Genomic DNA, 22980 nt, shown 5'->3' on the forward strand with positions numbered 1-22980 from the left:
GTGTGTGTGTGTGTGTGTGTGTGTGTGTGTGTGTGTGTGTGTGTGTGTATGTGTGTGTGTGAGTGTGTGTGTGTGTTTGAGTGAATGTAATCTAGTCCGGTACGGTAAGTAGTTTTTCAGTGGATAAGTTTCTTACATTCCGCTCTTATTATCGTCACTGGAAAGTTATATAAGTAGCCTCCCATAAAATAAAAATGACGCTGTACAAAACTAGTGGAAACTGTAACTGAAGGACAGACGGTGTGTTTACGTCTAAGATAAATGTAGGTACCAATCTTTGACACTGTCCCAATGTATGACACTTCATATTTTTGAAAAAGTAAGAACACTAATATTAATATAATTCCAAAACCGTGTTAAATGTACTAGTAATGGCATATATTAATTCCATTTAGAATTTTTCTTCGATTCACTGATGTTTTTTTCCGAGTTGAAAACGCGTTGGTGTTCTTACAAAAGACTTAAGACTTCTTTGAGTGCATTTAAGAGTCGGAATTTTTATTTTTTTGTTAATTATCGGTAAATGTTTATTAAAACTATTGGATAACTGTACAAACAATTTATTTTGTGTGTTTTTATTGAAGCATATTGTTTATATTTTATTTTAGAGGCACGTCAACCACTGGTGCAAAATTTCAATGTTCAGTAGTAGTTGACACCCATGTCAAGCACTCGTACAAATGAATACACACCTAGGTAGTCAGTATGATCAATAATTAAGAGCTTTTTTGACATGACACGTGATTTTTCCGTCTAAAAGCGTCAACCACTGGAACATTTACCTTAATACATAGGGGACACTATAAGTTTCCGGAACTAGCCACTTACATAAATATTTAAAAAGTAATTACAACATTTGAAAATGGAACTCTTTGGCTGTACAATACAGTTTGTTTATTATATTTACATATGTTACACAATTTAAAAAAATTATTTAATATTAGGGAGAGAAGAGGGTCGATCGACAAAAAAGTTGATTGATTCATATTTCAAAAGTTCTTGGGTACCTACGAGTATTTACTTGAAATAATGTGTTCGTGTGTATTTAATTAATATTTTACACACCTAATTTAATGTAGAATTAGTTGTACTAGAACGTGGAATGTAAAAACGAACATTGATTGATTAACACCTTTACTAACTGAGAACGAAACAAAATTACAAACAAGAGACAAAATCGCACGACAGATTCACCAGAGTTTTACACCACATTGCATTTTTTAATGTTTTGTAATGCCCCTAATAGCAGCTAACACACACAATTAAAACCAACGTCACTAAACTCAGTGGATTTCGGTGTGAACCAATAGTTTCTTTCGCATTGGTTAAGAGTATGAATGATACAATTCTTTTTCCAGTCTTCAGCTAATTTCTGCCTGTAGTTAAGCTCAGTTATGGCCAAATGCATTAGAAACATTTCGTAGTCCGAGAGCGGAGCCACACCGAAATTGTTAGAGATGCCGTGGGCGTCGAGCTCTACTTCGTTTGCGATGTATCTGAAGGGAGAATATTGGTGTAGTCTTCGACTGTTGAACTTAACATAACGCTACGCGGAAGAAAGCGTTGAGATCAAAATAACGACGGATACAAGTAAAAAAATAATAATAACGCACACACTCAACATTGCCCCGCACTAGACAAACCCTATGTCGCGGGTGCCATGGACACATACATAGACAACCACAAATTACACCCAAATTCACAAGAGAAATAAATGTAGGCCATTCAAATATTTCTCCACGCCCGGGAATCGAACCTGGGATCTCTGCGTGGCAGTCCGGCATGGTAACCGTTCAGCATGGAGGCAGTTATGCAGCAAATATGGTCTTTGTTCTTAACTGTGTTCGTAGGATGTTTTAAGTAAAAATGGTAATTACTTGGCTGGTGAAATGATTTGGGATGAATCAGATTCTACGAAGCCAGTCACCCTTGGTACATCTTGACACAGGAGGGCGTACGCTATTGCCTTTACCAGGCCAGCGTGTGCATGGGCTTCGCTCAGATCTGCCGATTTACTGAAAGCCACAGCCTTCGACGCGTATCGCACTGTCTCAGTCATTAGTTCAGCATTGTGCTGCAAAAAAATTTACTAGTAATAAATCCCAATAGATTTGAAGGATTTGGATTAGTCTAAACTATCGATTGCGTTTGTCGGGCTTCGGAAAGTCACGTACGTTTTAACGTTCACTATTGGTAGCTTAAGCTTATTACTTTCATTTCTAATTTAACTTCGTAAACATGTTTTAATTGTTAAAATCTTATTGATAAAAATAAGAGAAGTATTACCCGCGCAAAATCGAAGAATTCGACCGCTTTTGAGAAGAGAGGCACTAGTGTTTCTCCTTCGGTGCCTCCAACACATGGCACTCTGGTGTACCGAGGCTCGAGGCTGAGAGCACGCGCTGCCAAAGTGCTCGCACGCATCTCGGCGACAGACATCGTGCCTAACAGTTTTCGAGGGTCATGAAACCCAGTATCTTTAAAAATCTGCGAAAAACGATACGTCATTTTAAGATGCATAAGTGTCAGGAAATTTCCATCTCTTAACAAATATTTCGATACCACAACACGTCTTGTTATGTTCAACCGACAAAAAATAATCAGATGCGGGATAACAAATCGTCAAGTTGAATGTATTTTAAAATGTAATTCCATCTTTGCGCCTAACCTATTCATTCACAGTTTTTATTCAACATTGACCTAGACAAAGAAAATATCCCATTATCCGGACAAAGAATTTTGACTCAGCCGAATAAAAAATTCTTGTTAAGGTGTTCCATTTCACGTTTATTCGATTATGTTAGAGGTGGCAAGATGGAATATTCGGTTATCCATTACATTCAAAAAGTTGACTAATTAGCATTAAAACTCAATCGACTAGTATTATATTCGACATTTTCTTCGTAGAGTTGAGGCAGTAAATGAATAAGTTTACAAAGCTTTGTTTTTCAATTATAGGTGTGGATTTGAAAGAAAAGTACATATATAATTTCATGGTAGCTTAGCACTTAATAGGGCACAATTTTCGGATCGTCATTTGGATTATATGGGTCCTGGTAACGCTATACTAAGAAAAAAATTATAAAACCTTCGAAGGCTCGTGGAGAGCTGAGGGACAAGTGAGCTCGCAAAGTAAAAGAAAGGGAAGCCGTGCTACCAACAACCTTTATATCCAGAACGTCGAAGGGCTCGTACTGCTTCACCTCTTTACTTCCTGGCCGACCACCAATAACGCCACAATGAAAAAACTTACACAGCTCAATGCCGGGCGGAGATGCGGGTAGTTGTTGTTTTTTCCATTTTTTTCGTTAAGGAAAAGGCAAAAGTTTGACACCAAGTCTTAGTAAATTAAGCATTAAGCCTCGTCTTCGGTGGGTATGGTCATATCAGATTGGAGTCAAGTAAGGGCACAAAGTTCCAAAAAATTTGAGATGCGCATGCGGGATTTTTTTTTTCAGTTCGAATATTGTAACGTCATACACGCCACTTCAAAGTCACTGGCGGATTTTGCGGTTTTGGCGTAGCACGGATTGGGATAGGAAAGGAAAAGGAGATGCTCAGCTCAGACGACATAAAGTACCATTTCCTATGGGTCATATGGGTCCTATGGATCCTATGGGTCATATAGATCATATGGATGAGAAGCCGTGACGGTGTTGACGATGTTCCACATTAGTAAAGCAATGGAAGTGTCATAACGGAAATCGATGTCAAAAGTAAATCTTATCTCTTATGTTGTTGGTTTCGTAATTGTACTTAACACAAAACTGCTAAATCGCTCGCCCCACCGCACAACAATGCGCGCGCGTGTTGTGACCAATCGCGAACATTGTAAACTTCCGTTTTAAAAGTTGCGGAAGTGGAAACGGAAACAGATGTGAAAACTTAAACGATGTGACAATTTTAACTATAATGATCTAATCAGAAGTAGTTGCACACATGCTGTAAATAAGTATCATTACTTGTTATTACTGTCATTGGGGCGAATTTAACGATATACGACTAGATCTCGTAAACTGGCGGCATTTGGGCATTATTAAGTCATAACTGTTAGTGGAGAAGTATGCAATACATTGTTGAACGGTAACTCATACGTAAGTTACTGAAACATTTATATTATTTCTGCAAGAAACGGTCTTATGTTTACAAAATATCAGGAAATTAAAGTGATTTCCATTTCCAATCAAACCCATTCTGTCATAAAAGTCAAATTGCAACGCAAATATAATTTTTGCAGAAAATCTGGTACGTGAATTTTCGGGTTTCAACCTTGTGCGATATTTATGAACCTTCTCAGTCAGCCGGTACCTTTACAGCGTCGGAAGCCGAAAAACCTAACACAAACATCTAAAATACAACAGACATATAAAATAATTCCGTCGACCTGCTGACTTGACCTGTAGCTCAGTTGACAGAGCGACCTACGGTACAGCGTCGTCACAGTTTCAAATCCTGTCAGATCGAACGAATTTTTCTTTGTGTATTATCTAATATTATCTTTGTATTAATAATTATAACAAACTAGTGGAGCTATTTAACATAAAATATCTATATGACTTTCACGGTGATAAAACATCTTGAACTTCAATAAAAATCTGATACGTGAATTTTAAGTATGCGTATAAAATTATCAAACAATACGAGATACAGAATCGAATAACAATCATTGTCTGCGATGGCAACGATGATAATTTTGTAACTTTGACATTCTTCGTTATAGGTCAGAGTTGAAAGGGCATATTGATTTTTCTGGTTCACAACCTGCGTTGTTTATAAATAGTTAAATTCGCAACATTTCGTACCCTGTCCGTTTTTTGCTGTGTCAATAATTTAATGCGCATTCACAGTAAAATTATTATTTGCGTAGTTTTGAAATACAGGTTTAGGCGATAGGTTTTATTCTGGCTATTTCGCGGCCACCCACAACACTTCAATATCGGTCTATAGATATTACTCGATATATTCTTCCAGATCGTAATACTAACACCAGACGGTAATCTAGTACATATTATAATAATAATTCACATAATATTCTTGGTGTTTCTCTGATGGACCGAATCTCTGGTGAAGACATATGTTAGACAATAAAATTGACCGACATGTCTCGCAAAATCAGTAAGATTAAGTGGCAGTGGGCCGGATATCTTTGGAGGCTGATAGCCGATAGAGCAGACTAGTTCTGCAGTAGCGACCACGTCAACGCAAACGTAGTGTAGAACGCCTTGCGGCACGATGGCGGCTGGATGCGGGCGGCACAGAACCGGGAGAGTTTGCGTTCTCAAGGGGAGGCTTATGTCCAGCAATGGATACTCGTAAGCTGATGATGATCATCATTTTTTTTTCAGCCGTAAGATGTTCACTGCTGGACATGGGCCTTCCCCAAAGATCGTCACAATGACCGGCTTTGCGCTGCTTCAATCCAATAATCTTAGTTAAGAGTAAGAACTTATTGTAAAAATATATACCTCAACAGCCAAAGGTACCATACAGTCGACAGGAGATATACATATTACGGTAAAAGCTTGCGGACATTCTTGTGAAATGGCATCTGCGTATTTCTTGACTAGCGGTGCTTTACTATAGAATCGCGTCTCCAGCGATAACTCCAAGTTCTGCGCATCACTTTCCAGCATCAGGACTATGTGACTATTCTGAGAAAATATAGAAAACAAAATACAGATTTGTTGTAAAGATGACCAAGGAAATATATTTTTTTTTATAATATCAAATCACGGGACAACAAGTCATGTCCCTGATGGTAAGAGACACTCCTGTCTATAGCAATTGCAGTGCCAGTCGGAAATTTAAATCGTATAGATCTGACGGGCAGAGACATAAGTTGACAAGTCCCATGTGACTGTAATTTCCCCAGCACCTTTACTTTTCAAACCCGGAACGAGAGCTCACATTACTGTTCGGGTGCAGATTAATAAGGCGACTGTACTTCCCTACATGAACTCTTTCACAAGAAATTCTACTGCTACTAAATATAAGTATGTTTTCGTAACTGTATATTTTCTAGACAAATTCTCTATAACACTATTTATTATACAATATACGTTGCTAAAGAATCATTGAGCGATAAAAAAGTGTAGAAAACCAAACCAAAGTTTGCGCATTGAACAGAAATTAAAATTAATTTCACAACTACATCATTATTTAACCAAGCAGCCATAAAAGTGTCATAGTTCATAATCGTTAATACTTTACCAACGCTGAAAGAGCAAATTGTGAACGTGACAAATTATTCGGGACATGTGCAAAGTCATCCATATAGAGAAGCATGAACGATAAATCAAATTACTGACTACTGAATACTGTTCGAAATTTGGTTAGCAAAATATCGGATCCGCCACCATGAATCGGTGGCATTCAAACGCTTACGATAAATACGTGTTAGGAAAAGTCAGGACATAACGTGGAATTTCTGCAACAGTTACAATACTGGGTGTACTTTCTTAGATCATCCTTTATAACTTATATTTTAATATTGTTTGGTTAAATCGACTGCTGCAAGCAAGCTTTTGCTTCTTTTTCGCTGTGTCCAACTAGCTGTACCCTCAAAAACCTGCTAAAGGCAACAGATAGGGGCATAAATGAGGCTGTTTATAGGCCAAAGAAATTTAACGCCCGTTTATTAATTTTATTGGTTTTTGTCATTGATTCTACAAGAAAGAGAAGAATTTAAAGACCGAAGCATCATCAAAGAAGTAGAAAATCATATGCGAAAAATATGAGTTCCCTCATGTACGTGTACGATGGAAAATCGCCTTTCGCTCTCGACTCACGCGTAAAACATGTTTACATTCCATAATGTCGTGATAGCGAACGTAGTGTCCACTTTAAATGTAATTTTTCTATGTAAAATTAAATCCAACTGCGTGTATTTGTCGACACATCAAAAGGGAAGATCCCGAACCTGCGCGGAAACGCCGCACCGTCTATATGACACGGTCAAGGTGCGACTTCTAGAGGCTTAAAGTTGGCCATCGTAAAATACCACCACACCGCTCTCCATAGGAAAGACCGACTAGGTTCTCTAACCGGGACGTTATATTTGTGAGACTTTGATATATTACTTGTATTATGATATATTACTTGTGTGTATTACATTTTTTATTCATTCATAGCTATGCGGAACGGAAGAAAACAACATTCCATCTAAGCTACTTTACGTAGGGTTAGGAATCTATACGAGCTTAAATCGGTACCCCGCAGACAGAGAGGCGCCACACTACTCACAAATCCTCCCAGTATCTATTACAATTCTAATTCCAAATATAAGGACGTAAACACATTTATGTTACAAACTATCGATCAGATAGCATAAACAATAAACCTTGTAGACTAGCTTGTACATTTTTGCAGTCGGGGCGACTGCCGTATTGATTGGCAAGCTACCTGAGGTCGACGCCACCCACTTGCGAACACCATACACGGTCGAAGAAAGAAACAAAAAATCAAAGCGGCAATTGAATGTGCCATAATGTTATATATAAATAGAGCTCGTTTGTATTCACTAGGGCTGAGTTAGTAACGTTAACTATTCTGCCTGTAAGCTGAACATGATTTGAGGTCAAAGGGACAGCACAGAGGAAATCAAATGCTACGTACAATAGTGTAGTAATGTCAAATCATCCAATTCCGAAATTAGATTATGATTTACCGCTCATAAGTAATAAAAATTACTAATTAGATTGTGACTAAGCCGCCGTCTATTGTACAATAAAAAAATACAGTTGGTAATACATACACATAAGGATCAAAATTCTTCGTCCGTAATTATTTAAGTATTAGTAATAAATTAAGTAAGTATTTTTTAAGGTATGCCTTTTGAATCCACGTTAAGTAATATCGAACTGCTTAATATTGTTGCGTAGTAAGATTTTGAAGTATTTTTTTTTAATTAAAAAAGTTGAATTCTCTATTTTAGAGGATTAGTGCGCATCGAGGAGAATTCCCATTGGCTCTGGCAGTCTAATCACCGATCTGACCAACGGGAAACACTGGGACGCGTATTGCTTCACCTGGTTGAGCTAGTGAAAAAGAAAAATCCTCAGTGGTTCTGTAAAGAGAACTGTCTATTTATTGACAGAACAAACGGGAAGAAATACAAGCAGTTCTGTCAACAATACAACAGAACTAGTGGGAGTAAACGGGGTGGTTGACTTTCGAGTATGACTTTAGTAAGATTAAATAATAGAATGCCAACTTTTTTGACCCTGATTATGGTTTCCTGACGAACCACCAGCTGTCAAATCAATCTGATCAGTGGGGGAAAACATTCCCATCGGGTAGATCAGTCTAATCACGTATCTGACTAATGGGAAACACTGCATATTTTGCATCCCGTACGTGGCAGCAGCACTTCATACACGAATTTGGGCTTGGTACGGCTTTTTTTGAAACAACTTTCCCGGCATGGTACATCAACACTGTTGATGTTGGTGTAGTTATTTATATTTCATATTAGAAAAACGTCCAAGCATAACGTAAAGTAAATAAAATTGAGTACTACTATACCACCATCGAGTATATAACCAGAAATTGAGACGAAATAAGTCCATCACTGGCAACTCATCAGGCAAATGGGCCTTATCACTTTTAAATATCAAGTTTTGTTTGCGCTGAAATCACAAATTAGAAAACTGAAATAGTACAGCGTCAACAACTGGCCTGTGTGTACGTCTCCGTATATTCCAAAAATAGTCTGTATTTATTGTAATAATGATAATATCTCTAACAATGAGTGTTCCATTCGGTGGTGTGGGAAAAACAGCAAAACATCTAATTACAAAACAAACGGAATCACATTTCATCCGTAATTAAATATGTAAATTTTCAATTTACGACTATTATAGCAACGCTCAAGTTAAACTGGTCGATTTGACATAAAACAGTGGACGACACCCGTTAATTGTTTCGAATTCGAGCAGGCCAATCGGAGCGCAGTTGTCATTGTAATGATTTGGCAGAATGATTTTCAAACAAATTAAATGACATTTCGCCTTTATTTCTGGTTATATATGCCATGATTGCAACTTATACAAACACAGAAAATGTGAAGGGAAAGAAATATTAAACAAATTTGATTTGTAGACATAAGACATAACTTTAGTAACAAGTAGCTACGAGTACGTAAGCGTTAGATGTAGAAAATTAATTGCATATGATAAAAAACCTGTAAACATAAGCTCAGCTCCGATGGACTGCCGCCATATGCTTGGATAACACAATTTGTATCTATGTGTTGGAGATCATGCACCACTTTACATATATCTCGCTCAGGCTCCGTTGGCCTGTCCTTCGCTTCATAAAGTCGAATCCTGCAATCCATCTATCATGTATAAAAGGAAATTGGAAGTCGGGTGACAGTCAAATCCCATTTATCATAATGGAACTCCGAAATCTTATTATCGACTTTACGTTTTACTTTTAGTCTTTGTAAAAAAACTGTCTCCTATTCTTATTAATATTATGGTCTCTTTAAAACCAACTGTGCTTATTATTGATACAAAGTAAAATTCCTTCGATTCAACTGGACACGAACCAGTCAGTGGCTCAACATGGCTACTAGTCGTATCGACATAATTATTCTTTGTTTGTTTGATCTTTGTATCAATAATAATTACAAACTAGTGGAGTAAATAGATGAATATCATGGTAGTAAAAATATCATGATATTCAATAAAAATAAGCAACAGTACTTTTTTAAACTGAAAATCCGGATAGACATACAGCTTATTTAGTACTTGTTAGTCTTGATAAAATCATAGCTCTTTCCTTTTACTTGACTACTTATTAGTAATGTAGACGTAGAAAGAAATGAAGGCTGGAATTTTTTAAATTTTCCAGCCATAAAACTTATACTGCGCTAAGCTGTGCAAAAGTCACGACTCATCGTAAAATCTTTATTCTTATTACATTCGCTTGAATGGTCCGTGTAATAGTATGAGACCTTACTAAAAGTTTGATGTGTGCATGTGCAATAGCCTGGTGAAGAGTGCACGGTATCAAATATTTGATCCATGTCAGCTATAGAAATCAATGTGGTGAAGCTTCTTGTTTTCTAGTTGGATCTGTCATATTACCGTGCAGCAATGGATCTCTGGTGTCATAACAATTCACAATAAAGCAAAAGTAATTTTGTAAATATCGTCGTATTCAATAATTTCAGAGCTGGTCTTTGGATCCACATTACTCAAAGATAAATGTCAATTTATTTGCTGAAAGAAGATGGCAATAAAACTCCACTTTTTCGGAGGGTTACTGGACGGTCGTTCCCTTGGGATTGTCCGGAATCATGAGCCGTATCTATTCAATGTCGCTCGTACATTTCCTTCTAAATAGCTCGCATATCGCATATCGAATGAAAATAGCATTTTTCAAACGTAGAGTTGTTCTACAACTTCACGGGTGAATGAACGATTATGAACTTTTAACTGAAACCCGAGGCATGAAAAGTTCGGGCTTACTTCTTATGTTGACCTTGAAAATTAAATTAAAAATAGTATGTTTGTTTTTGTTATGCGATTAAATGTACGAATAGAGAAATGGCGATGCTTTATGATTAACTTGTTATAAAGCGTGAAACACACAGAGAGCGGGTGCGGGTCGGGCGCAGGTCGGGTCGGGACCGCGGCGGTTCTAATTAAGTCTAATTCGGCGGGCACGGGACGGGCGCACGCTCCCGCGGTTGATGAGTTGTCGTACATATAAATACAAGGAATCTCGCTCTCTGTGTGTTTCATGCTTAAGAGTCATTGAGGCGTTGCTATTTCTATTTTACTAAGAATGTAACGTTTAGGAGTAAAAACTGCGGTGAGCTCATGTACTATGAACCAAAACACGTTTTCGATTTGGAGATGTGGTACACGATAAATTTATATCGGAAGCTTACTCGCGTGTTGTGACAAGCGAGACGAACAGTCCCGGAGGGAGGCCGGGTGATTTCTCGATCAACTACCATGGTTAGAGTGGTGGCACGACTGCCTAACAAAGTTCAAACTGCCTATAAATATACGAGTATAAATGAATAAATAAATATTAGACGACTTCACATACGTTGCTCCGATCCCAAAGTAAGTAACTAAAACACTCGTGTCACACACACGGAAATCGGAAACAACGACGGTACAACGACAAACACTCCGACCCGGACAATGTACAAAAGATTTTCTATATTTTCTTCACCCAGCCGGTGATTGAACTGGGGATCTCTGAAATGCAAAATTTATCGATGTGAACCAAAAAAAGATACTCGTCAGAGAAACAACGTGAAGTCGTCTCAATTTATTTCCCATTAAATGAGAATTCTTGACGAAGCCCAGTGCGGATCTTTAGGTTGTAAATTTGACCGTATCATACTTCACATACAATTTGTTAACTTATGAAATGAATTTCAGGATTTAAATAAGTGTATTTTTAAATCAAGTTACGAATCGTCTGGGTATCTTAGAACGGTTGAACACGGGAAATTTTAGCAGCGATACAAATGCGAGGCAGTAGTGATGCAGTCGTTGATCGTTTGCCTTTACACACGCGCGCGGTTTTAAGCAGCGATGCAAACGCGATGTAAGCGGGCGATTGTACCGATATAAACGCGCGATTGCATCGCTACACTCGAAAGTGTATAAGAGTTGCCGTGAGAGCGGTCCTTAGTTTTAGTCCTTATTATTTATTGGAAGGTATTGGAAGTGCCTTGTGCTTAGTAGATTTTATACGTTTTATCCCAATTTCCCAAATAAGAGGCTCAACCCATAAATAAACACGATTACCAGTAACCATTTAGATCACGATCGAACAAAGACAAACGTCCTTTGTAGGCAGGCAGACGATTTTATTAAGCGTAACTTGTGACGTAATGACGTCACGAATCACTGCTTGCCTATTACCGGAACGGAGAAAGGCTGACGACGTGACATTTATAAAAAGACTTGTGTTAACATCGTAAACTATTGGTTAATATTATTGTTTCTAAATAGCTATGTAAAAAACAGTTAATCGCCTTTAAAGGATGAGCACTTAGAGATTTTACGTCCGTTTTCATATCTCTTTTAAAAAGGTAAAGGCTTAATTTCACAAGAGAATAATTTAAGTTTTTTACAGCGCGAACTTTTGGCCAACTACGTCGTTCGAAGTAGATTCTTTACATTTAAGTTAACAGTTGATACTACCTCAGCTCTAATTAAAAATTTTCCCTTTACAAACGAAATTAAAATCATTAGAAAAATGTATATCGTATGCTATTACGTGTTCTATTTAGTTCAGTTGATATAAAAAAAAAACATTCGTATATGTAAAGTACCTATTTAATGCAGCGGTTTTTTTTTGTAAAATTTCGAAAGTAAGTTTGTGTTTATTTTTTCGACCATGAACATTTTTAGTAATCATATGGTAATCAGTGCATGTCCTCAATTTTTAACCGACTTCAAAAAAAGAAGGAGGTTCTCAATTTGGTTGTATGTTGAAACGATTTTGATGATTCTTTTTTTGTTGGAAAGAGGGTACGCCTAAGAGTGGCAAACTAGCGGATGAATGACTTTTCAGGTCGGTTTTTTTTTGATCAGAGATTATTCTATATAATACAATAATATTAATAATAATAATAAGGCACACTCTCAACATAGCCCCGCACTAGGGAAACCCTGTGTCGCGGGTGCCATGGACACACAGACACATAGACAACCACAAATTACACCCAAACTCACGAGAGAAATAAATGTAGGCCATACAAATATTTCTCCCGGCCCGGGAATCGAACCTGGGACCTCTGTGTGGCGGTCCGGCATGGTAACCGTTCGGCCACGGAGGCAGATAATTATTAAAAGTCATGGAACAAGTTGTTGTTTACGATGTCAGTAATATGGTCCTGCGAGGTTATTAATAACCCTGTATAGAAAAAAGAAGAATAATTTTAGATGCCTTTAAAATACGGTATAGCAATCCTTAATGTTTTTGAAGACAGGATAAGGATATAATTTTCGTAATTCGACGCCCAGTTTTCGGAATTCCATTGTTTATACGCAATCTACCAACAAATTTAGAGCTTAGTAGAATAAGGAAGTCGAATATTCTTGCTACCGTTTGACACAAGGGCACTGTTTGAGCAACAACGCAGTGTAATGTCCAACAGGTGAATCAGCGCCAAGAATCGTTACGTTAACGCCGCGGGCCACTTCAGGTGATTCTACTACCGCTTTCTTCGGAGCTGGTAGCGCCTTAGGAACATCCTCTTTCTTTTCTTCCTTTTTGGGTTCATCATCCGCATCATCGCAAGGAGGTTTGCATTCCAATCGTCGAAAAGGTGCTGCGCAATAAAAAAAGACATGCTAACTAGATGATTTGCTATTTGTCCACACAAATCTACTAAGCTTTTTTCGTAATCTGGTAACCTTTTCAACGTGACACGCGCTTGTAACCTTTTCAATCAAAACAAGGAAAGATACTGACATATGTAGAGTCTGTATGGTGGAACCTTTGCCTACCCAAATAAATGGCGGAAAATTTATTAAAAAAAAATTACGAAAATATTTACAATTTGGATTTCGCGAGAATTTTGTTTTTATAGACGTATAATTTTTTAAAGAATAGGTACTAAATAGTACAATTTATGTACAGTTTTCTGGTACTAAGTTTATTAGGATTCGTTAAGATGCACACGACACTCTGAAATCGCACAATTTTACCTTTACATCTCCGAAACTAACCAGCAGATCGAGCTGGAATTTCTATTACTTTCGAGTACTAATAAGGTACACATTTTTCGAATAATAAGTTTTTATAATTATTAAATAAAAACTGGCAATCTGAGGTACATTCGCCGTATTGACTGCAACACGGCGAGTTTACCTTTGATATGCTATAACTTAGTTCTGATGGAGATACAAATTTTTTCAACAGAGGTACTGAAAAGTACAATTTAGGTAAATTTTTTTGATACCAAATTATTAGGATCCGTTAAGGTACACCCGCCATTCTGACCCACATGCTTTTTTTTTTTGGTGGTAAGCGACACGTTTGTCCAAAGCAGCTGCACTGTCACTCAGGGCATTAAATCGCAAAGATCTGAGGGGCACTGTCGTTACGCCCGTAACTCTGAAATATAAGTTGACAAGTCCCACGTATCTGTAATTGCACTAGCAAGCACCCTTACCCTTCAAAACTGGAACGCAGTAACACTCACATTACCGCTTCGCGGTGGAAATAGGTAAAGTGGCAGTACTTCCGTGGACGAACTCTTTCATAAGGAGCTCTACTGCGATTGTCGTATTTATAGCTATTGTGACCTTAAGGAGTTTCTCAATTACGAATTAAAAATGTTTCAGTAAGAATAGTGCTAACTTCCAAAATTAGTGCCTCCTTCAACAACTTTCAACTTGAGCCAGTGCAGGACGCCGAGCCGTTTTTTTTTCCGCAGCGGGCATGGTACGGGACAATCCGGATTAACCTCTGGTGGTATATCTGCTTTTGCTAGCCGGCAATCACTGCGCTTTCTGCCACCTTTCTTTGCATACCATCTTACAGAGTTTATAAGGTTTACGCACACTGTTTGTGGAATATTATTTACGAATGGCGTTCGTTGATGCAGTGCAAAACTTGTTATATACCCTGCTCTTAAAAACGTTTTCGCAGCCATTGAAAATTAGGAAATAATTTGAAATTGCTACGAAGCCGAAGGTAAAATTATTGCTGCCGTAAATTTAATATTTTTTAATTAATTTAAACTTTACTTCATTGAGAATTTTTCATTCACGTTTCTCGTTTTATTTTGATTATATTTGATTAATGTCAATTTTGATTCCATTGTTTACTTTCATATTTTTTATTTATAAACAGAATTTTATTATGTAAATGGCCATTATGATTCTTTTCAAGTAGATTGAGATTATGCCTGTGTATCTTTCCCTTAGACTATGGAACATCCTCTAAGATCTTTCCATCCTCTAAGGTATCCTACTCAACGCTTAGAGGATGGAAAAAAAAATCTCAGTACAGAGTACTAAAAAAACCGACCTCAAAAGTACGTGGTACGTTTTATATATTTATATTTATTACGTCTATTTGCCAAGTTTTATAGAAATGTCCCCTAGTTCGCAGTGGCGGAGTGTATAGTGATACAGGACTTGACACTAAAATAGAGATAATAAAAGTCGGTTCTCACTACTCAAAGTACATTGAGAGAAAAATGCCTTGAATTGGAGAAATAGTGATATCAACCATTAAAATAATTGGTCCTTAAGTAAAATTTAGGCGCTATTTATAAAAATTAATCTTCATGCGTGAACAGCCACCCTTAGAGGTGGATGATTTTCTTCAAAATGAAATGGGACCACTGTGGAAGTACCTCCTTTCCAACAAAAAAAGAATCATGAAAATCGGTTCACAAAAGGTTCGGAGCTAATATTTTTAACCGACTTCGAAAAAGGAGGAGATTCTCAATTCAACTGTATGTTTTTTTGTATGTGTGTAACTCCGAATTTCTGAACCGATTTTTATGATTCTTTTTTGTTGGAAAGAGAGTACCTCGGTAGTGGTCCCATATAATTTTGAAGAAAATATTCCACCTCTAAGGGTGACTGTTCACGCATGAAGACTCATTTTTACAACAGCGCCTAAATTTTATTATAAAGAGCAATTATTTTAATGGTTGATTTTGCTATGCTCCAATTGACGGCGTTTTTCTCTCTCAATTTACTTTAAGCAATGAAAATAATTATTAGAAAGAATTTTTATTATCTCCTGTGTTGAGTCCCGTACATGGTCTAGACCGAAGCCGGATTTCGTCTACCTGGATTCAAGGACATATAAGCTTCAAATCAAGAAAATAAATGAACTTAACTGCTAGTCGTCAAGGTCGTGGATGTAGGGTGGTGAAGGCTTTTTATATGTTTCACGATAAAGGCTCTCCACGTTGCACTGGTTGGTGACTTGACAAACAATAATTATTTATCAGCATTGCGCAGATTCATTTGCACGTAGGGGGAAACCCAAAACCAAATATTCCGACAATGGTTTATCATTGGTGTTTACAACCTTTTAACATTTTTAAGATGTAATTGCTGTCGTCAGAGGTCGCCAATGAAGAAATAAATTTCTGTTTTGTTCCAGCTTATTTGCCATTTGGAGGTCTATGGGAGGCTGGTGTAAAGTCGACCAAATACCATTTACAAGGAGTGTTGGGCAATTGTAACTTAACTTTCGAAGAGCTTTATACAGCACTTGTCCAAATAGCACGTAATAACGCACACACTCAACATAGCCCAGCACTAGGGAAACCCTGTGTCGCAGTCATACAAATATTTCTCCCGGCCTGGGAATCGAATCTGAGACCTCTGCGTGGCATGGCAACTCGTTCGGTCATGGAGGTAATTGAAGCAATCCTCAGTTCACGACCACTTACCCCTCTCTCGAGCGATCTAGAAGACCTAATGCCATTGACACCAGGATATTTCATCATCGGTAGACCGCTCACTACCTTGCCAAGCCAGGATTATCAAGATGTGCCAAAAAATCACTTGAATCGTTTCCAGCAATTTAAAAAACTTCGGCAGCATTTTTGGTGCACATGGAGCAAAGAATATGTTTCAGAGCTTCAACTGCGGACTAAATGGCGTATTTGTAAAGACGCATTGAAGATGAACGCCCTAGCAGTTCTAAAGGAGGACAATCTACCGCCGTTAAATTGGAAATTGGGTCGAGCTACAACTCCTGTTTCCTGACACTTGATGGCGTCAATAGAGTGGCTGATATCAAAACTTCTACAGGAATTGTAAGAAGATCCCTTTCTTTGTCCACTTCCTGAAACAAGTATTACTGGTTGAAAGACAAGCTTTCAATGGCCAGCGGAATGTTCACGAATGAAGACTTATTTTTATAAATAGCGCGTAAATTTTATACGGGCAATTATTTTAATGGTTGATTTTGCTATGCTCCAATTTAAGGGTTTTGCTCTAAATATAGTTTAAGCAGTGACTACCGATTGTTATTATCTCCTGTGTTAAGTCCCGTTTAGTGGCGAACAAGGGGATGAATCTGGGTTTGCGTTCCTGTAACCGATTTCAATAAACCTTGGCAAATAGATGTAATTCCACGAATTTTTGAGGACGCTTTTTTTAGTAGTCTGTGTACTGACACTATATTACCTCTATAGGACGAGAAGTGTAAGAAAAAATTGCTAGGTTTGTCATAAATAAATATTAGACAATATCACATACGTTGCTCTGATACCAAAGTAAGTAACTAAAGCACTTTTAATTTTTTTAATTTATTTATTTAATATTCTTGTGTTAAGGAAATCGGAAACAACGACGGTACCACAAACACCCAGATACGAAATAATATAGAAAAGTTAGTTACCTACGTTGACCCGGCCGGGGATCGAAACCGGAACCTGAGACATGGCGACACCATCAAAACCGGTGTGAAAGCCACCCAATTTTTAAAGAAACTAGATTACATACAAAAATATTTGAACTAATTTGGCTGAAAAGAGTATTATTGCCAGAACAGTTTGTAGATAAACGGGTAGATTTGTAACTTGTCACTAACCGGCAATAAGTCTGTCGTATTTATAGCGGGGGTGACAATGAGTTCGAAAGGGAAAGCCTCGGTCGGTAGCGACGGCGGGGTGTTCGCTCTGCCTTGACACTGTCGTATTTATAGGCACTCTCATCTGATATTGGCCTATTTCCTCTAACAGTTGCTGCTTTATAACACTCCGATTGGTTTTTGTTTATGCTTGTAGTTGCTGTTATAGTCTTATTTGTAAACAATGCCAATAGCGCATTCTATTCGCAGTGTGCAATTCTGGACTACGCTCGATTTACAATGTTAATCATGCGTTTGGAAAACATTTACATTTGGAACGTATTCGCACTTTGTCTTAATCGTAAAATTTTAAAGTTTTGGAAACAATCACGACTGTTTTTAAGCGTGATTTTGTAAATAAATGATTGTTTTTTTTATAATTTAATTATCTTCTAACGTACCGAAGACACTATATTCATTTTTTTTTTATAATGTCAAGTGACGGGACGAACGAGTTGTGTGTGCTTGATGGTAAGCTACACGCCTGTCCATAACAATTGCAGTGCCACTCAGAGCTTTAAGTCACAAAAATCTGAGATACACTGCCTCTGCGCCAGTCACCCTGAGACATAAATTCACAAGTTCCAATTGCCAGTAATTTCGCTAGCAGCCTTCCAAACCAAAACGCAGTATACTCTTTCACAAGGAGCTCTACTGCTACTGACCTAATGCTAATAAAAATAACCCTGGATCCTAAACGCAACGACCTCAGAAGGATGTTATTGCTGCCACTGATTCTGCGCATCAATATGATGTCTAAACTTTTGTGTCCGTCAGGTTGGCTGGACCACTTTACGTTTTTCATGGTTCTAGCAGTATATGATTTACTATTTTTTATAACTATTTACCACGCAATTTCTACCAAAATATTTCCTTTTTTTCACTGTTTTAGGCTTCCTCTATAAAAAGTTATTTAAAAAAATATATAAAACGCCTCTGCAAAAGGTATTTTCTATAAGGACAGTTTATTTTCTAGATAGATTAGTTATATCAGAAATAGAATCAAAGTAATGCTTAAACGACGACTTCGGTAGCTCAACGATTAGCATGGTACCACTGAATGAGTTTGTCCCAGGTTCGATGACCTGACCGATGAAATGACCTTCTCTAAACTTTTTGTAATTTTAGTGCTTTGGATAGTGACCAGGTAATTGGGTGTAGTAGTCTGGCACATCATTATTCACATCATTAATAAAAATAAAGAGAATGAATTAAATATAATCAAAGGAAAATATGTATACTACACTTTATTAAGGAGAATATGTTAACCCTCCCATCCCTTTATATCATAAAAGTAGCATTGTTTGTCTGTAAGCAACGAACATATTTTGAATTTAATAAAAATCCTCGTCGCCAGTATAACCTGATCCTCCCTCAACCTAAATTAGAAATATACAGAAACAGTCCATTGTACAGATCTATTTTAAAATGTAATGAAATTCCAATATTAATTAAAAAGAAAAAGAAAATATCATTAACGCATTTACAAATAAACTAAAACAATTTTTCATCCAAAACGCATATTAATAAATGAATTTTTAATTGCAAAATAAAGTCACAACTCACGGAAATCTCACATTGATCTCATATAGTTATATAGTTAAGTATGAAGTTTAATAATTAGTTTTTAAGTCTCCTTCCTTCACCCTGACTGGGTCATGTACGTACAAAAATTTTATTATAAGATCTTCTTAATGTACATGTGCAATATGGAAATTAATAAATAAATAACTTCACAGAAAGTAGGTAATAATAGCAATCGCGAGTGAATTGAGGTTTTTGTTCTTGCAGGTCATCGGTCACGATGTCCGGAGCAGGAAATCGCGTGACCTGTTCGATTCGGTGTTTCATGGTCATAGAATTTAAACATCAACTTGTACTTCGGACTGTACTCATCACAAATAGCATTCAACTACAATGGCAAATGGAATTAGAATCCTCTATGGTCACATCGGCAAAATGATAATTTTTCATTTTACGAACCAAATTAATTCATAGCTTATGCTTATGCTTAAATGGGATGTTAGGCGTATTACACCGTTTTATTCTGCTGCGGCGTCGCAAGAGTTACCGCGTCATACCGTAGCACCAGTGGTGCAAGTGCAGCTCATGCGGCGTCATGTACTAAAATCGTAAATTAGTAGGGAATGGCGGAAACACTCGCTGCCGACGGCCGCCCCCGTATCTGGCCCTGTACTCTCGTTCTTCGATCGCAATGCTTCCGAAACAATTACTGGCAAATAAGTAATACTCGACCAAATTGAAAGATGCGTGAGGCGAATGAAGCTTCATACTTGACATTGTTTTTTTTTAATTTGGTCAAGTATTATTTGACTGTAATTGTTTCCCCCCCGTGTATACAAAGGTAACCTATCACAAGGTCGAAAATTTATTTGTCCGAAATAACGTATGTTCGAACATCATTAAATCGAAAACCGAATTATAACGAAACAGTTGTTCTTTCAGGATATGTTGAATGTTTATCGCAAAAACACGATTAGGCTCGGTTAGGTTAGGTTAAGTTAGGTTTAAAAGAAAAAAAAAAATCCGTGCGCAGTTGCTGGTCTGCCATCGGACGCGTCCCCAGGTGGCGGATAGGGGAACGGCTCCCAGATATGGAAGCTACCGGCTTTAGCCGGCGCGGACCAAAACCAGCACTGGGAGGGGAGGAAGATAGCGTAGGTTCTGTCCTGCGCTATCTAACTCGTAACCGAGACGGTGGGCGGTGTCCGGTCACAAGACCGGCTCCGGCCAGCCCGTAATCCCACATTGAGTGGGACCGGGGGTCCTCTTCATTGAGAGGAGGGCTGCGAGGAAGAAAACCTCTATAAAAATCACCTCAATCCTAAGTTCTGGCGCCCGGCGATGGGATGAATGGCTGGAGAGTATCCAGTCGATAGGGCGTCCCCAGTGGGGAGCTCACCCCCTTCCAAAGCAATCATGGAAAAGGCTCGTTTTGAAAATGGTCCCCAGGCGGGTCCCCGAAAGGGGGAATCCCGCCCATCCGCTTCGGCGGGTGGCAGCCCCTCGTACTCTGGGGGGGGCAAAAACAGCCTCGTGGGTCGACTGGAAGTCGATCCCCGTGAACACGACGAACGCATACGACAAATGGACTCGGAACTTGCTAACGATACCGGTGACGAACAGGTAGTGGTGATGAGCGCTAAGGAAGCGTCTGTCATCGCTAATGACGACGGTAGCAGAACAGCGACCTCTACGACCCGTAAGAGGACGTTGACAATGCCGCGGAAAGGCAGCCTTACCAAAGAGGCATGCACTCCCGCGAAAGTAAACACAGCACGCCGAGGAAGGGGCCATACCGGCAAGAGTGGCAAGAGCACCAACCCAGGTGTCAACCTTCGCGTAGCCACGGCTCGTCTCCGTGGGGAGAATGTGGAGGCGGAACAACCCATTGAGCGGGAACTGCTTTGCGGGGCCTACCGAAAGGTGACTCCAGTTCCCGTACTCGACATAGAGGAGGACGAGGCTCCCGCGGAAGAAAACCCAATGGCGTTTTCCGCGGAAGAGATGCGGGCCTATGCTGGCAGGAAGGTGGCCGCTATCTTTGAGGTCGCCCAAAAATCCCGATCACTGAAGGGAACCTTTGTCAAAAGACTAAAGGAAGCGGCGACTGCCTTGCAAGAGGCCGTAGAAGCCTTGGCAACGCGGACGGAGTCGGAGGAGGCACGTCGTCTCAGAGCAGACAACGGTCGGCTCAAGAGGGAGGTCGAAAATCTCAAAGCCGACCTTGCCGCGCACAGGCGCGAGTTCCAAGACATGCGGACCGCCATGCGAGCTTCTATGCTGGAGACCTCTGCGGAAGCATCACTTCGACCGCCATTATTGGATGGGGACATGCTGGACGATCTGAAGCGCTCGATAATCACCTCGGTTGGCACCATGGTGAATGCCCGTCTTGAGGCGATCGAGGAGCGTCTGCTTCCTCCGGTGATCCATCGCCCCCCTCTGGCGGCGGACCGACGGAGAACAGCCGATGCGGATGAGGCTAGGCCAACCATGGTCCTCTCTCCATCGGTAGACAAAAGGCCCGTGAAACCGCCGGCGAAGCCCAAGCCTCTAAAGCCACCGGCACGAGGGTCGGTGGTGCCCGCAGTGGTGTCCAAGCCGAACAGTGGCCAACGAAAGCCAGCGCCTGGACCACTGCAAGCTGGGAATGCCTCCCCAGCAGCAGAGGCTTCCTCCGTAGCCCAAGAAAACTGGGTCACGGTAGAAAACAAGAAGAAGAGGAGGAAAAGAAAGAAGAAATCCTCAGCTGACAAGGGCACTAGCGCCACGCCTGTACCCAGAAAGGTCACTGGCACTGGCACACCGCAGAAGGTGGCAGCCAAGGATAAATCCAAGACCAAACTTAAGCCCCCGCAGTCTGCCGCGGTGGTAATAAGTTTGCTGCCTGAAGCGTCACAGAAAGGCGTGACCTATGCGCAGGCGCTGGCTGAAGCGGAGGCACGCGTTGACCTGGCGGGGCTAGGCATAGAGGGAGTCAAGTTCCGCCAGTCGGCCACCGGGGCCAGATTGCTAGAGCTGTCGGGACCTCAGGGTGCACTGGCAGCCGACCGGCTGGCGGAACAGCTCCGCCCTGTACTTGACGGCGTGGCCAGCGTCACCCGGCCCACAAAGACTGCGGATATCCGCATCTCGGGTCTTGACGACTCAGCCACTAAAGCGAAGGTGGCCGCTGCGGTGGCAAGGACTGGGCAGTGCACAACAGACCTGGTCAAAGTCCTGGAGATCCGCCCTGGCCCAGGCGGGATGGGCTCTGTGATAGTGCAGTGCCCAATAAGCACAGCCAAGACGCTGGCTGAAGCGGGGAGGATACTGGTCGGCTGGAGCTCTGCCAAGGTACAAGCCCTAGAGCAGCGCCCGCTCCGCTGTTATCGATGCCTTGGCCTTGGCCATACGAGGCCTATGTGTACTTCGGGCAGCAGTCGTGAAGACCTGTGCTTTCGATGCGGCAACGAGGGCCATCAGGCCTCCAACTGCAAAGGCGTGCTGCGCTGCGCGGTCTGTGCCGACGCCGGACGTCCATCGGACCACCGCATGGGGGGGAGGAGCTGCAAACCACCTCCCATGAAACAAAAAGCGGTCCCTAGGACCCAGACCGCCATTACTGTCGACCGCCAACAGACGCGGGAGCTGGCTAGTAATATGTCGTGATGTCATCTCAACACACTAGCTTTCTCCAGTCGAATCTTAACCACTGCGCCGGAGCTCAAGATCTGCTCCTGCAGTCCATGGCGCAGTGGCAAATAGACTTAGCGGTGGCCTGCGAGCCGTACTACATCCCTGCTCATGAAAACTGGGCAGGGGACCTAGACGGCCTAGTGGCGGTCGTGAGGAACGGCATGGGCCCCCCTCTCACCACTCTGGAAA

General features: G+C 40.1%; 2 protein-coding genes across 2 annotated transcripts in view; both read right to left on the reverse strand.

The window, feature by feature from the left end:
* Window positions 1–22980, reverse strand: part of LOC113231308 — a 129266-nt gene that overhangs the window by 57502 nt on the left and 48784 nt on the right. The gene's annotated exons all lie outside the window — the stretch shown is intronic.
* Window positions 1124–14522, reverse strand: LOC113231309 (malate dehydrogenase, mitochondrial-like). The gene is made up of 7 exons (XM_026465575.1): window positions 14508–14522; window positions 13084–13280; window positions 9182–9326; window positions 5466–5651; window positions 2287–2487; window positions 1878–2074; window positions 1124–1496 (listed from the first exon to the last, which is right to left on the reverse strand). Exons 1-7 carry the CDS (start codon window positions 14517–14519, stop codon window positions 1250–1252), a joined length of 1185 nt encoding a protein of 394 aa, XP_026321360.1. The 5' UTR covers window positions 14520–14522; the 3' UTR covers window positions 1124–1249.

Source organism: Hyposmocoma kahamanoa, unplaced genomic scaffold (genome assembly GCF_003589595.1).
Source record: "Hyposmocoma kahamanoa isolate Upper Pololo Valley unplaced genomic scaffold, ASM358959v1 65, whole genome shotgun sequence".
NCBI classification, from domain to species: Eukaryota; Metazoa; Arthropoda; class Insecta; order Lepidoptera; family Cosmopterigidae; genus Hyposmocoma; species Hyposmocoma kahamanoa.